The sequence below is a fragment of the Manacus vitellinus genome, unplaced genomic scaffold (genome assembly GCF_001715985.3).
Source record: "Manacus vitellinus isolate BGI_N305 unplaced genomic scaffold, ASM171598v3 scaffold_54_pilon, whole genome shotgun sequence".
Taxonomy (NCBI): Eukaryota; Metazoa; Chordata; class Aves; order Passeriformes; family Pipridae; genus Manacus; species Manacus vitellinus.
The window spans coordinates 3013289-3029206 of record NW_021940645.1 but is presented as its reverse complement, the minus strand read 5'-3'; the positions used below and the strand labels follow the sequence as shown (position 1 = coordinate 3029206).

The 15918-nt window shown below is 39.3% G+C and overlaps 1 protein-coding gene across 1 annotated transcript in view; it reads left to right on the top strand.

Annotated features, from left to right (window-relative positions):
• Positions 1-1311: 1311 nt before the first annotated feature.
• LDB3 (LIM domain binding 3) overlaps positions 1312-15918 on the top strand; it is a 74588-nt gene continuing 59981 nt past the window's right edge. Inside the window, exons 1-2 of the mRNA XM_008933661.2 lie at positions 1312-1348; positions 1452-1577. Coding sequence (XP_008931909.1) covers positions 1485-1577 — 93 coding nt within the window. The 5' untranslated portion in view covers positions 1312-1348; positions 1452-1484. The remainder of the gene's footprint in view (positions 1349-1451; positions 1578-15918) is intronic.

Sequence of the window (15918 nt, the reverse complement as noted above, 5' to 3'; positions counted from 1 at the left end):
GAGAAAAGATATAATGATATGGTTACATGGTTTAGTCTATGCAGAGATTAATTATTCCCTTGTACAAATGGCTTTTCTGGCACTGTGAATACTAAACAGACACTATTGCTTCATGATTTTGAAAACTATTGACCATTTCCTCAGATAAAGACTGAGTTCCTGGTAGTGTTTGCTCCCTGCCATTTCACCACCAGGTATTTACCATGTTTTAAGGTAGGTGCATTGGCAGAGTGACCCATTATCAACATTCAAACTGAGCTGCCTCACTCTAGTGCATTGTGTGGTTTTGGTTGTCTTTTGGATCATCAGGGTAGAACTCATGCTTTCCCCCCCACACACCTTAACATAATGGCAATTTTTTTCTAACCGGAGGATAAAGAAGGATAAATGCTGCAGAGATACAGGAGAGGGCTCCTGGAGTTCCTGCACATATTAATGACTTGAAAGGGGAGAGCAGAAATTTTTTGTTTATATCTGTAGATCTGCCAACAGCTTCTCCCCTTCCCTCATGTCCTCTGCATTTTAGCAATTTCCAATCTAAGGCAGAAATGCTATCCAGCATTACTGAACAAGGGTTACAGTTTTATGGAAATGCCTAAGAACTGGAATATAAACTATGAAAAAATCAAGGAATAAATTAAGAAAGAGTTGGCTAACTATGTGTATTCTTAGCCTTTCATTTAAGTGGTGTGCCTTAAGAAGACTCGTATTGAAATGACGAGACAGGTATGTAGTGAAACTATGCTTTTGCCACAGAAATTAAATGCTGATTAGAAGTATCTCATGATACATCTTTCTGCATTCAGAGAGAATAAATTTTAATTTTCCCTTGAGAAAGCAAGGGCTGTGGAACCAAGAACCAAACATGAAGTTGTGGGGCTTTTTTGTGATGCTAAAACTTTACAAACTATTGCAAAGGAAGGTAAACACTTTTTTGGTGCCTTTCCTGCTACGTATTGTAAGATCTATGTAAAAAGAACTCACCTGTAGTGTATTATATGTCACAATGTAATAAACATGTGCTGAAGCAGAATTTAAAAATGGCTCTGTAGTTGTTAACAGGTTAGTGAAGAGATTTGGGTGTTTGGGATTTTAGCATTGGATTTTATTTGCTTGTTTTGTTAAAACGTGTTTTGTCCATAAAGTAACTGGGTAGGACGAGGGGCTTCAGAAGCCTAGAAAGATCTGTCCCCTTCCCTGAGGACTATATTAGATCTCTGAGTCATGAAGTCTTTGCATAGTAGGTGTCTGGTTACAAACCTTTTATGGGCCCTGCTCAGCTGGGATATCAGCATCTGCATTATAGCTCCCATCTATTCTTAGGTGGTATCAGAGCACGACTGAACAGGCAAGGCAGACAGAGAATTGCTTTCGTTACGTAAAACTCTTCCCTCTTCTCATTCTGTTGTTTTCACACTTCTCTCTGTCCACCCCATCCCTGTGTTCTGCAGTGCCTTGTTGTGGTGTGGGGAAAGCAGCACAGCATGGCTTACAGCGTGACTCTGAACGGACCTGGACCGTGGGGCTTCCGCCTGCAAGGGGGCAAGGACTTCAACATGCCCTTGACCATCTCCAGAGTAAGTGTGCAAAAAACCTTGTGGGGCTTGTTTAGGTTGGAAAATAGCAGTCAATGCACCCTCTGACTAGCAAAATACAGGATCTTTGCACCCAGGTGTGAATCAAGAGAATATAACGTGGACTTTAAATATACCTGTTCAAAGTACAACCTGGCATGGGTAATGCCTCAGGAAGACAGTTCTGGTTAGTATATTTTTATGAATGGCAATACTGTCTCTCTTAAATGAGCAGTTCTATTTTGTACAGTGTTGTCTCTTTTTCTGCTGGTAGGGGCCTCAATGATGCTGTCTATTTGAGCGGAAGGGAGAGAAGAACTATGAATGAGAATATAGATTATATTTCTAGAAAATAAACATGTGACTGCTTGTAAACTTGTGAAGTCAGGTGTTAAAACTGGACAAAGACAGGGATATGTGTCCCCTCCTGTGAGGGGGTGCAATAATTGGATAAAAATTCAATATGTCAAGCAGAAGATTCAGTAGTGCTTAAAATACAGTCTTAAATTATGCAGAAGCCTTCCATTTGCAGCTGACAAACAGCATGTGATTTAATAATTAATTACCTGGTGCATCTGTCAATTACAGATGAGTCCATTTATTTCCTAGCTGCCTTTTCTTCTTGTTCCCCTTAAAGCATTATTTTAAGGTGCTTCACTTGAGTACTCTTATGATCTGAATTAGCTCAGTTTCTTAAAAGTTTTTAACATTGGATGGTTTTCAGGAAACTTGATTTTCCCTTACCTACCTTTCTCTTATCAGATAGTGCCGTGTAACTTCTGGTAGCTCCCCTCTCTTTTTTTTTTTGTTTTTGTTTTTTTGGGGTGGTTTTTTTGTTTGTTTTTTGTTTTCTTCTTTTTGACAGTCTCAAATCTGCTCCAGAATGTTCAGATCTCTTTAGAGAAGTCTTGGTTCCTCCACAAATCACCTGCAGAAGGCTTATTTTGCAGTACAGTGACAAGAGAGGTTACTTACATAACAGTGTTTAAAAGGAATACCAGAATGATTTAATCAGACAAACAAGGGGAATGCAAACAAAAGGTCTGCTCCACTGGAAAAAAAAAAAAAAGAAAAAAAAAAAAGCCACCTACACCACTTTTAAAAACTGTATTGGGTTTTTTTCATAATGAAAAAACACAGTCTGTTAAGTTGTGGGTACAAAATTGGTATCTCTGCAACAATTGTGATTCAGAGTCAATCTGTGAGCTTCTGAAATCTTAACTCTGCTTTTTCATATTCATCCTGTGAAGCTTTGTATCATTTGATCTCCCTTGTTCTTATGCACATTAGCCCTTTCTCAGAAGATAGAGCTGCATTTACCTTTATTATTAAGGCCTATGATGATGAGAGGAACTTTTCAGAACTCCTTTTGCAGAAACAGTGCAGTAACTGCCAAAAAGGGTGTTTGGTCAGTATTATTAAAAGCAAGCAAATAAAAGACAACCTAAAATACCCCCTGCCCACAAAAATAAACTCACTTCATGAACTCAGATTAATTTCACTTGTAAATAGTGTTGATCTTTCTTTTCCTATCCCACCCAAGGTAAGTACAGAGAGGTGCCAACATATTTCTGCAGGCATTTTCATGACTCTTTGCAGCCTGACAGTCATACCTAGAGGCTGTCAGTTGAGCAGCAGGGCTGTGGCACTTGCACAGTGTATGACACAATCAGTAATGAAAAGCCAGTTGTTTCCCAAATAACTCATTGTCTCATATTGTAATTTATTAAAGTGTAAACTCTATGCCCAGAGGCTGTATGATTCTCCTGGGGTTTTTGAGACCATATGAGGAGCAGGAGTGAAACTACAATGGCTGAATTCCCAGAGGTGTGGAGGAATTACCTCTTCCCACAGCTGACTGCTTTTCCAGCAGCAGCAGTGTCAGAAAGCACTGCTAAATGTTTTAAACTCTTTCTCAGTGAGGCTCAGCTTTTAGCTGGGACTATTGATTTGGGATGGGACTGGATTTGTATCCTGCCTTATGAGGGGAATGAACATACAAGAATGAACACAGCCACTTTCAGGGCAAGCTGGGATAGTAATGCCTGATGGTTGTGATGTTTTTAATTGGAACACTGTGTAATACATGGCTTTTGATGGTAATAGTGTATATTTTTCTTTAGCATCTTTCACGTAAATATGTCTCCAAACAGATCCGATATTCTCCTTAATCAGAAATTTGCAGTCATAAGGGAGTTGAGGTGTGAACTTAGCCATAATTGCAATCTTATCATGGGGGAAAAGGAAATCTGTACTTACATTCTCAAGATATTCTTGGGGGGCAATGAAGGGGAAGATAACTGGGAGGAAAATCCCTTTCTTGGAAGAGGCACACAGCTTTAAATGTTGCTAGTGGATGCTGTCCACTTATCTATGGACTGGTTTTGATCCACAGTTACCCTGAGATATGACTTTCTATGTGCAAGATGAGTCCTAAACCCCAAACACTTCAAATTAAAGGGTCTTGTAATTGCTTTTACTCCCAGATGTGCCACGGCCCTTTTGCCTGTGTAGGTGCAGGGTCCCTCTCTGTGTGCAGACAGGGTGTGCATGCAGACATGCTCATTACACTCCACCTGCCCCCAAGCAATTAGCCTGGCTGTGGGTGGGCCACAGAAAACAAAAAGGATCATCCTTTTTCAGGAAAGCTCTGTGCTCTTCTGTCATGCTGCAAGAGAGTTGCTTCTGAGCTCCTGAGGAAGATGATGGCAACAGTTGAACACACTGGGATGGTTCATCCCATCTACTGTATTATGCCAACATGTTTCCAAGGGCCTTCCCAAAAGTGGGTGCTAATGTTATGCCATAATGAAACTGGCCCATGCACAGTCATAAAGTGGGCACCCTGGACTTGGAACTAGAGCTGTGGTTTAGCTGGCTGTTCACCTGCACTCTGTAAGCCAGCCCTATACAATTCCCACCCCTCTTGCACTTTACCTGAGGACCAGGAGAGAAATCCTGAAGGTCTTTGAAGCCTAGTGATGAAAGCACAATACAAGATTGTGGCATTGCTAATGCTCCTGCTCAGGAAAAATGCTCTTAAAGCAGTGGACAAGGAAGGGAATTACTCGGAGCTGTTTGGCACAACAGTTCACTTTAAAAGGGAATCTTTAAAGTAGTGTCTGAGATGCTGTATTTTCTTGCCTTCAGGTAGGTCCAGGTGATCAGCTCATTGCTGAATAGTCAACAGCATAAGACACAGGACTCACAGTCAGTCAGCTGGGTGACAGGTGAAGATGTGTTCCTCTGAAATGGATTGTTCTGCTTATGTGTTCTTTATCTAAAAATAAATGCCTGACTAACATAGTGGGTGGGGACAAGAAAAGAGGAGATAAAACAAGTAGGGAAGAGTTAAGGCCATTCTGAAGCTTTTACACTCCTTTAACCATGGCATTGGAAAATAATCTGTGAAGATTTTAAGACTATTATTTCAGTCCCCACCCTGCATACCATCCTACCCTCTAGAAAAATCCTGTGCTAAGATGTCAAATTCTGTCATGAGATGTCATGGGCAGGTAGCAGAGGTAGGAAAACAGTATTGACAGACTTTTAGCAAAGCTGAGCATCTGTCAGCCCCGCTGAAACGAATGAGACTTGCGGGTTGTTGGCAAAGCTGAGCTGTCACCAGTGGCATGATCACACACACAAATCTGGTCTTTCCAAACTGACGTGGGCAGCAAAGCCGTTTATTTTCTCCTACTGCTTGCATGGACTGTCTGGAAGCAAGCAGAATTCATTAATTTTACAGACCTAATCCTCTCTAAGAAGGCTTTTGGACATAGTTAATTATCTAAGTGCTCTGTTGCCATGTTACCTAAGATGGTACAATTGTACATGGTCAGATGCAATAGCAGAACCTCTCCACGTGTTTCTGAATGTTTATTGCTGAACAGTTAATTTTCTAGTGGGACAGACTGGCTTGCAGGGGATGCAATGAGCTGAAAGGTGTGCAGGAACTATCATCACCTGAGGTAATGGAAATATTATCTAGAACACTGTGGTAACTCATGACTGGTATATTCTTTTTGTGGTTATCCATAGTTTTGTATTTCCTAGTAGAGAGGTTTTTTAGTTGCTTGGGTTCCAAATCAAAAGCCAGAGCCTGAAGCGGAAGGAGATAATGTTTAAACAAAACAAAAGCATTCAAGAACTATTTTTCTTTATTTGATTAAGGGAGTAAAAAGCTGAAAGATGATGATGATGTAAGCACAATGAGGGGAAACAGCAAACACTACTATGAAAAAAATTGAAGTAGCTGATCTGTATGCTTATTCTGATACAAGCAGCCTGAAACTGCTCTTTGAGGCTGGGGGAAACCCCTGGTCTAGCATTTTGCAGTCTGTCTCTGCAGGAGCAGGAAGGTTTTTGTCACAGTTGTTAGGCTCTTTCCTTTCATCAGCATCCCTTCCTGATTGCTTCCTGTCCCTCCTCCACTCCCTAGCATACATATGTCAGCCTCTGGCTGTGACTGCCTTTGCTTTAGAGGAGCTGTGTGAGAGTACTCATTTCCTGGAGGCTATTGCATATCAGTGCCTTACAACAGACAAGTGATGGGGGAAGGCAGTCCCTCTATTTTTTTTTTTCTATTCTTGAAAGCAGGGAAACCTCAAATGATCTGGGTCAGGCTCTGTGCATTCTGCAACTGTCATTTGAATGGCCATGTGGTGCTGTACATAAATTATAATAAGAATGCAGTTTACCTCTATTGACTGAACTGAAGCAATTTAACAAGTTCACTTGAAATGCTGATCCCACATCACCTCTGGTGAATCCAGCTGCTGAGCAGTTGTCCTGCAGCTACATCTGCAACTTTGAGAGGTGTTTTTTTCATCTCCAAACAGGAAGTCCTTCACAATACCAAAAGCCACAGATTATTGTTTATAATTGTTGATATTCTACTAAACTAACAGGTAAGTCTCATGTCCTCTGAAAGTCTTCCTCTTTAACTACTATGCAGTAGAGAGGTTTCTTTTTTTCCCCCAAAGTTCAAATGACTGAGTCAACTTCTGAGAAGGGAGTGGGCCATTTAATATAATGACTGTCTTATATCTAGATAAACTGTAGTAATTTCTTATGCCTGAGCAGTCACATTCTTCCAATCTTGTTACAGTTTAACTCAAAATAGTTCCTTGTGAGAGGAAAATTAAATACTTCCAGGCTGGCTTTTAAGAACACTTCAAAACTTTCCTATCTCTTTTTTGATAAACCAACTATTCTGGAGGCATCAGCATTTTAATTTGTAGATCACTTCTTGAGCAACAATCACCCTATCTGCAGTTACAGCATTCTGAATTCTGTTGCATCCAACCATTTGTTATATGTGCAGATGTGTCAGTACCATGAGAGTTCTAGTTGCTTTAGGTGATGTGTTTGCTTTCAAACTAATTTACAAGCCAATTCTTGTGTGTTTACAGCTACAGTTATCAGAAGTTATTGTATTTCTGGGAGCCCAAACCCTACAAGTAACTCCTCAGCCTCCTGATTTGGTATTGTTTATTTGAGACGTTCCAGGAGTCAGCATCTGTACTATAAATGGCAGATCAGTATACAGGGCATTTGTATGCTAAGATTGCATGTCTAATCAAACACAACAAGATAGCTTTCAGGAAGGATGTGGAGCTAACTACAGCTTTTGGTCAAATGATTTCTCTTTTAAATCAAGTATGTACTTGGAACAGCAAGGCAGCCCCTCTTATCTGTTTGTGTGATTAAAGTAATCACTAAATACTAACTCCACTGCTGAAGGTCAGGGTATATAAGGAGTATTATGTACTCTGCACAGTGTCTGTGCAAAAATCATCTGTTTAAGGTTGTGTTCTGCAATTCTATCCTTGTTTTGAATTTCAGGAGAAACATTTAGCCCTGTTAGAATATAGGCCAGATTAATATGAGTAATGGCCTGTAGTAGCTGAGGTACTTCTTAAATGATGTTACATCATCAAACCTGCTGCTCTGGCTGCTCTGACATGTAATACATAACCTGTGGTTGAAGCCTTTTCGTTATTTCACCTGCTAAATGTAGCTCTTTTCTTTGGGGTGTGATTGTATCTGAGTCATCAATACTCACGTGGCATTATCCATGAAAAGAGCTCAGGATATGAAATAACAGGGCTGAATGGCAACTATAATTGATTATAAGTGATTGCCAGTTATAAAGTGACTTGGCAGCTTTCTTCCCTGCAAAAGGAAGGGGAATGTAACCCTTCCTTTGACCAGGAGGCATATGGTGTTAGTTGTGAGAAACTTGGGCCCAAGATTGATAAGAAACTGAGAAGTTCACGAGTGAGGATAACAGTAGTTAGTGTAGCTTTATGGAGGAGGAGGAGCAGAAGGTTTCTTAACCTAAGGAAACAGATCCACAACTCAAATGGGTTATGTTCCTTTTTCTCTTGTTTTAACATTTAACAGTGTTCCCTAGCAACCAGATAGTCTGGTCTGACAAATTGCTCAACTTTTGGCCTAGAGTTTATTTATTGGAGAATACAGTTCATGTAGTATTTCAGGAAGTCTTCAGATTTACAGGATTATTATTAAAGTTAATAATTTTGCAGATCTTTTAGAACCAGTAAACACATCAGGAAGTAACAATTAAATTCTGAATTTAAAGCTGCTGAACTGTTAGTGCTTTATAATTAAAATGCACAATAAGCTTTTTTTCAGGTAGAACTTTTTATTAGTGTCTGATGTCTGAACTCTGTAAATGACTGTCTTAATAACACAGCAGATAACTGTCATTAGCTCCATTCTGAATGCATTATTGCTAAATGTTCTCCAGCAAGTGGAACACAAAGAGAAATTAGCTCTGCAAATATGTTAACATTAACTCTCTATTCTAGCAGCAGCAGTTCTCATCTGGTCACTCTTGTTATCTAATGAGCAGCATAAAGTGTATGTTATTTTATAACTATCTAAAATGTGGGTATTTAAAAAGAAAACAACAACTCAAACCTTGATTAGCACTGTGAAAGTATGAAAATGCTGTACAAAATGGAATGGCCTTCACCGTAATCTAGATTCCATGATGGACTTGGAGCTAGCTGAGAGCACAGTTTCATGGAGCTGATCTGTATGTAACTAGAAATTTCTGCACATAGATACCTGAGGTGCCACCATTTAAATGCCTAATATAACATTAAATGGTGTCCAATATAACAAGAGATACTGCTCTTCTTTTTTCACTGATTTTAATTGCAAAATTAGCCAGATGATCAATGTGTAGGTAAATTATTAATCCTCATTGAAGATCACGAGAAGGGGAGAGGAAGGAGGAAAATTTCTGCTGAACATGGTAAAAAATCAATTGCAACTGCAAGCCTTGAGGAAATAAATGAATTTAAAACATTGTCCGGCAATGTCAGCAGTAGTATGTTGAAATGAATAATGCTAATTGAAAAAGAATGGCTTATATACAGCATGTTAAAGAGCTGTTTCTTCTGTACCAGTGTAATTAAAGCCTTTATAAAAAGCTTACCTGAGAACAAAATCTCAGAAGAGGCTTTTTGTTACAATTGTCTATATTCCTAAATCCTAATTTGATAAAAGTAAGTTATGACATTTCATAAATGGTGTTTCATACAGAATTTCATTCTTGCTGGTACTGAGTGAGGACAAGGCCTGCTGTTCAGGCACATTGTGTTGACCCATAATTTACATTAGATATTTAAAAGCAAACAGATACCACCTGTCAGAATGTGCTACATAGCTGATGATTAAAAAAGTTTATTTTACTTAGCAGCTATCATAACCTCAGGTCCTAAAAGAAATAAAGCTTGATTATATGAAGCTGGCTCTGAAACTCAATTCAGCCTTACTGTTGGATATCCTTTGGAAACAGTTCTAAAAACTTCCATGTTTTTCAGACCAATGAAGAGTATAATATTTCTCCCAAATGTAAAGCCGTTTGTGTTCTTCTGAGAGATTTTCAGGGAAAAGGGAACCCAATAAATAGGGAGAAGAAAGTATCTGGAATGAAATATCCTGAAAAAAATGCATTTTTAGCTTACGAATGGCTCCAGATGACATCTTGAATGGGCTTCATACAAGGTGACTCCTCTTTCTATTAGTGGTGGCTAGAAGCCATTTTCCCAAAAAGTCAATGAGATCTTGCTCTTCTTTTAGGAAGATCTAATGGGTCAAATGTCTTAACGGCATGCAAATCCCCTGACAAGGGTAGAGTTACTTTCTGCACCTCCCACATGCGTGGCTGGTGTTGTGATCATCTGTGCCACAGGTGTTCAGTGCCTGGACACTGCATAAATAGGTTTTAACCTTTCTCCAAAATCCTTCAAAATAAACTTGATTTGTGGCAATGGCAGCTGAGGATTAGGAGGAACACAGCCTTTCATATGTTCCCACCATACTCCCACCTTTCCCTTGCTCAGAGTCCAAATTCCAGCCACTGGACTATTTTGGCCCCCTTGCCTCTCTTGCTTAGCCATACAGATATAACCACTTATTATTATTAAAAGTAACAGGCTTAATGACACATGCTTACTATAAACAACTGATGGGTTCTCAGTTTAAAGCCAGCATTAGTGACAATTAGTCTTTGTGGCGTGAATAAAAATATTTGTAGTGCATTGTAGTACTTACTATACCTGGTTAGGGTGCCACGTACACTCTTGAGAAGCCTCTGTGGGACTCTCATGCTATATTTAAAGCATCCTGTAACTTAGGAAGCTATTTTGAATTGGAAGCTATGCTACATTTACCTCAAGCTTCTGGAATGGGACATCGTATCCAAAACTCCAAAAATACTACGTGTAACCCCAGATTCCGGTACCTAGTGCCAAATTGGAATGCTCTGGTATTAGGATGAATTTGGGTTGTCTTTTCTTGATCCTGAGGGCCACTGGGACCGTCCTGCTCTATTTGAGAATGTCAGCATTCTCTCCTTACCTAGTCATAGCTGGTTCAAAAATGGCCAAGGGCAGTTGGTACTATGTCAGGTGTTTAAAAAGCAAATAGGCAGCCAAAACAAGATGTTCTTTTTCATCAGCATTGGCTAAGGTTAACTGTTGTAGGAAATAAATGGATAGTCTTTCTGCTAATTTTTTTTGACAGGAATTGCAAAATACAAGTACCTTCCCAACCTACTGTCACAACTGCTTTCCTGTCTAAAAGATTCTTATCTCACTTGTTTGCTTAAATTATCTAACAAATTATTCAAGATAAAATCCTTTTGTCAACTGCATGGGGTGGGATGGGTCAGGATCTCTCTATTAAATGTGTGCTTTGCTTTCTTGATGACAAGAAGTGGTCAGCAATCTGTAAGCATCATAGACTGTGTGAAAAACAAACCAAACCTATTTGAACAGTAATCTTTTCTCAGTTTAATTGCCTGCTGCTTGGTACTGCTTCTTTTCAGTGCAACACTTCTCAAAATGCAGTGTGTGCTGTTTTGGCACATAGTTGTCTCAGGATGAGTGTGCAGAGCTGTGGGTAGCAGAGTGTTGACACCTGACAGGAAGAGGGAGCAGATTATTGGGGTGCCAGAATTGTTTGGCTGTTTCCCCTCTTCTGAGGGGGGCACTGTCCCACCCCTGAGCCCTGTGTGCCCTGGTTGCAGCAGTCAGCTGCAGGACAAGTACTGACACTGCCGTGCTCATGGGGGAGACCTCTAACGTTGGCTCTTGGCTTTCCTCCTCGCTCCATGTGGGATGGTTCTCTGCTGTCTCCTCCTTCCATATGCCTGGGATGTGGCCTTCCTCCCCTGCCTGCCTTCCCTTGCACTACTCCCACACATTCTATCTCACCAAAGTCTGCTATCCTTTCTTTGCTCCCGGCTTTCCATGATGTTCAGATTAAGTGCACTGAGGGTGGAGGAGCAAAGAGATGAAGACAGCGTTTGGAAAGTGAAATTTAGACCCTTCTACAAGGTGTTAAAATTTCTTGTAGAACAGTAAAGGGAAAGGAAGAATATGCAGGTTGTACATGTAGATGTGCAGGAAGGAGCTGGCTAAATATGGGACCTCATGGAAGTTCATAACTGCTCTGTGTGGAGCTGTGGAGTTTCCTGTTTCTCTGATTACATGTGTTGCTGTATTAAATAGTCTTCTTTAGCCTGGGTTGAGGAACTCATGCTGCAACTAATATCAATATAAATTCTGTGTTGAGAATATCTGCTCTGAGCATTCCTGGAAGATACTTTCTTCCCTTTACAGTCACACATCTTATAGTCCACAAAAGGATGCTTTTGTACTGCTCATCAGTAATTCTCTTTTCCTATGTATCTGTGCTTAAGTTTCTGTAGAGCTTTGCTTCCTCACCCTGCAAAATATAATTTTAGAATGTAATCTCCAACTTCAAAATATGCTGAACATAGTAAGACGTATTACTTCTTTTTCAAAAAAAAAAAAAATAAAAATACAAGCAGATATTGATTATGAGCAAGTTCTTCATGGCAAAACATGGGAATATGTGCATCATTTCCAAGCCCACGTTGTATCTTCTGAGGCTAACATCACTTACTTGATTAAATTTCTAGAAAACATTCTTTAGATGACCTAAAGAAATAGACAAGTGGATAAAAGAGTTTTTAAAAAAATTCCACCCTGTGGAGTAACAGAAAAAATAGGCTTTTGTGGAAAATGTGCCTTGTGAAGATGTGTGTGTGTGTCCTAGATGGCAATGGAGAGAGCCCCAGTGACTCACATCAAAAAGTCTGGATCTTCAATTCATATAGATCTAGTATTCTTTTTTTTATACAACATGATTCTGTGTTTTTTAGCTTTGGGAATCAGAGGTGAATAAAGTGGAGGGGGGGTGGGAGCAGAATAAACCTGTAAGATCTAGAGAATTTGTGAATTAATTCCGTTTTAATTTCAAATCAGTTTTATCTCGACCTAATTCTAATTCCTTTTCTAGGAAGGATGAGATGTCTAAGGATTGATGATTTGCATGAACAGGGTTGCTCTCTGGAAGAATGTGAAGTGGGTTTGGTTTTTTCCCGAGTGTGTGACTTGCCATGGAGGTTATCCCAGCTTGTGGGAACATTCCTGGCCTAAAAAAAAAGTGATCATCACTTCCACAATATTGAAGACATATTTGCAGTATGATTGACAAGATGAGGAGGTGGTATATAATTTCTTGGCATGTCAAGGGACTGGCAGCGAATGAAACCAAAACTAGAACTTAGCTGCTTTATTTATCCCTTGAACAGATGCAGTGCAAGCAGCTGCAGTAAGATCTTTTATACATTCCACCCACAATTCCCTGGAGTTCATGTGTCCTAAAGACAACCTGGAAAAGGAGGCAGGACATTCTCTTGTACAGTATTATATTTTATAAGTACAGTGTGAGATGCTGATCCTTCTCATGGGGAAAGAATTCCAAGCTGGATCTGAGTTTCATGCCATTTGATGATATGAGTAGATGTCTTTTGCCACTCAGAGTGTTTAGCTCAAACACTTAATTTGGGCTCTAACCTTTTTGGTTTATTAAAAGTCTTTATAGACCAGGAAACAGCATAAATAAGTAGTTTTATTGTAATTTAACACTTATTTGCCTTATTAACTGGACATTTGTTTAGTTGTATCTGAGGAAAGCATCACTAAGAGGACTGGTAAACAATACTGCTTGTTTTGTCTCCATTAGGTCTTGATCCTCCTCCACTGGTTTTGCAGAGATTGGATTGGGTTCCCATATTGAATGCACCCCCAAGCTCAGGAGACCAGGGAAGAGCCCTTGCCATGTAGTTGATTGTTTGGCCTCTTTGTTCAATGTGTGGATAAAGGGTTTAGGTATAAACTTTCCTTGTTGGCACTTAATTTTAGAACATCCACAGTGAATGTTCTGGCCTGGATGCCACAAGGCTTTAGTTTTAATCTTCCCATAAAGTATCTGCTCTCGGCTACTGTCTGAGGAGAGACTATCTGGCCCATATATCCACACTAGGGTGAGGCTGCCCTGGGATATACTAATACTGTAAAAAGATATTTAGAAAATACTCTCTAAAATATTGTCTTTTTTCCACAGCAGAGAACCCAATTTTAAAGTAGCAAAATATGGATCAGGAACTATTGAAAAAAGCCCCTAAGTTGCCAAAGTCATTCTGAAAATAGAGGGTACGTGCCATCCTCTGAAGCTGTTCATACCTTCCCACCATTGCAGCAACGACATTGATGTGATACTCAGGAAAAATTACTTTTCTCAGTGTGTCATAAGAGAAAAGCATTTTTCTGGCTCAGTTCTAACACCTTAAAATCGGTGACGGTGACCACCTTGAAATGGTGAAGTTGAAACATCTAATTGTTTAATACTTATTTGAATATTTTCATATATTTATTGAGTAAAGCCACAATATTAAAAGCTCCAAATCCATAGTCTTTTAAAAAATAAATTAAAAGCATGTTTGTTTAGAAAGATACCAAATCCTGAGAAGAGATGAAAAATGCAGTGACTTGCAATGTCCATAATACATTTTTAGTTGAACTTAGTTTTTCATTTTTGGTTGGAATGCAAGAAGTGTTCTCCCCATTTTCCCTCCTGAGTGGGATTTTCCCTCACTGCCTGTGACTTGTGTATTTATTTTTGGATACAAATGGCCTATGGAAAAATCTCTCCTGCTTATTTTTTGAGTACACCTGTGATGAACAGGTACTCTTGATTATATATATGCATATAATAATATATGTAGCTTTTCTCTGTCATTTGATACACCATGACTTGCATTTTATCTAGTTTATCTTGCTTTGATACCAGAATAAGTAAAATCTAGGCTTTTTTGATGGTATCTTTTTACTTTTTGTCCAGTTTCATTCCTTTAGTATGCCAGAACATGGAGACTTGAATTTTCCTCCCAACTGTAGTGCTTTGTTTCCTTTTGCTAATGTTTTCACATGCCTCACCTATTTAGACAAAAGTTTTGATGGCTGTGGGTGTTTTCTTTTTTGGATGAATTTGCAAAACTCGTCCAGCAGGCTCAGCATTTCCAACTGAGCTTTGGGCACCAAGGACGAGCAGCCATTGGTTTGGCTGTGCCTTTTGACACTTTCTTCCTCTGTGACTTGTATCACTTTGTAGTGCAAGTAGGTTGCACCATGACAGCCCTCAATTGACTTAGATAACACAACAGACAGAGTGCCATGGCCTCATGTTTAAGGAGAGCTGCCTATAGGCTGCACTTAAAAATTAATAATATGAATTTTAACCTCTGCTTAGCTTTGAAATACATCTTTTACTTCCTGTAATTGTTGACTTTTTTTGAAGTGTCTTGTCTTTTTCTTTTCTGTTCTTACCTCTGACACATTCATCATCTGTTTTTTATAGCTAATTTTCATTGCAAAGACTAGTGAGAGAGACTAGGACAGAACTTTATTTTTTTGATTAAAATATACATTTTCCATTTTGTGAGATGAGAAGACCATGTCACAAGGTATCCTTTTTGTTGGCTTCACTCCAGCCTACTGTTATCCAGATTCTCAGTGTACATGTAACTGGTTCTATCATCTCAGTAGAAACCAAAGTAACTACAAGACTGAACAAATACTAGGAATGTAAGCACATAATTGGAGATAGTAAGGCTGTTAGGAAGCATTGTATATAAGGCTGGATATCTAGGATGCATGTGGAAATGACTGGTAATTTTTTCATTTGCCATCTCTCACTATCAAAACATTTGGCAATATTCTGCTAGGAGTGGGATGATATTTTGAGATTTAAGTTTGGATTAAGTGATGTCTAGAGAAAGGCCAGGGTCAAGTCTGGCAGGACAGAGAGCACTCTAAGCCTGTGCACTGGCATGGGACCACAGGAAAGAAGTTTGAAGTCTTGCCTGGCAATTGTCCTTCTATAACAGTCCTGTTGTTCTGATGAACACAAGATTAATCTACTGTAATTTAAACAAGGAAGCTGGAGAATAAATAGTCCTGCTTCCACTCCGGTGCTTGCTCACAATATTTACATTGGTGTTTAAAACAAACATAATTTATTTTGTGTTGCTCTATATGTTATGTTAAATACATTCTGGTGCTGGCAACAGGAAGAGACGTTCCCCAGTAGGGGTAAAAAGCCCAACAACCAAGTAAAAAATCCAAAAAGTAAATTCCTAATACTGTGAGAAATTATTGGAGCTGTAAAGAACCGAAACTATCCAAGTAATAAAAGTTTAGACAGAATATAATTAAAGAATTCTTTGGGGTTTGGATATTTCAGACTGAGTGCTAAGTTGCTGTGACATGCCCAATTCCCAATGTCAAATCTTGTCTTCTTCCCCCCCCCTTCAGTTTTATCAAAGTATGAAAGTCTTGACTGAGTGAGATGCTATTGTTGGCAAGCCTTTGATGGACACTCCTGGAATTTCATTGCAGGAGCCATGACTTCTGTTTTATCTGAAATCTCACTG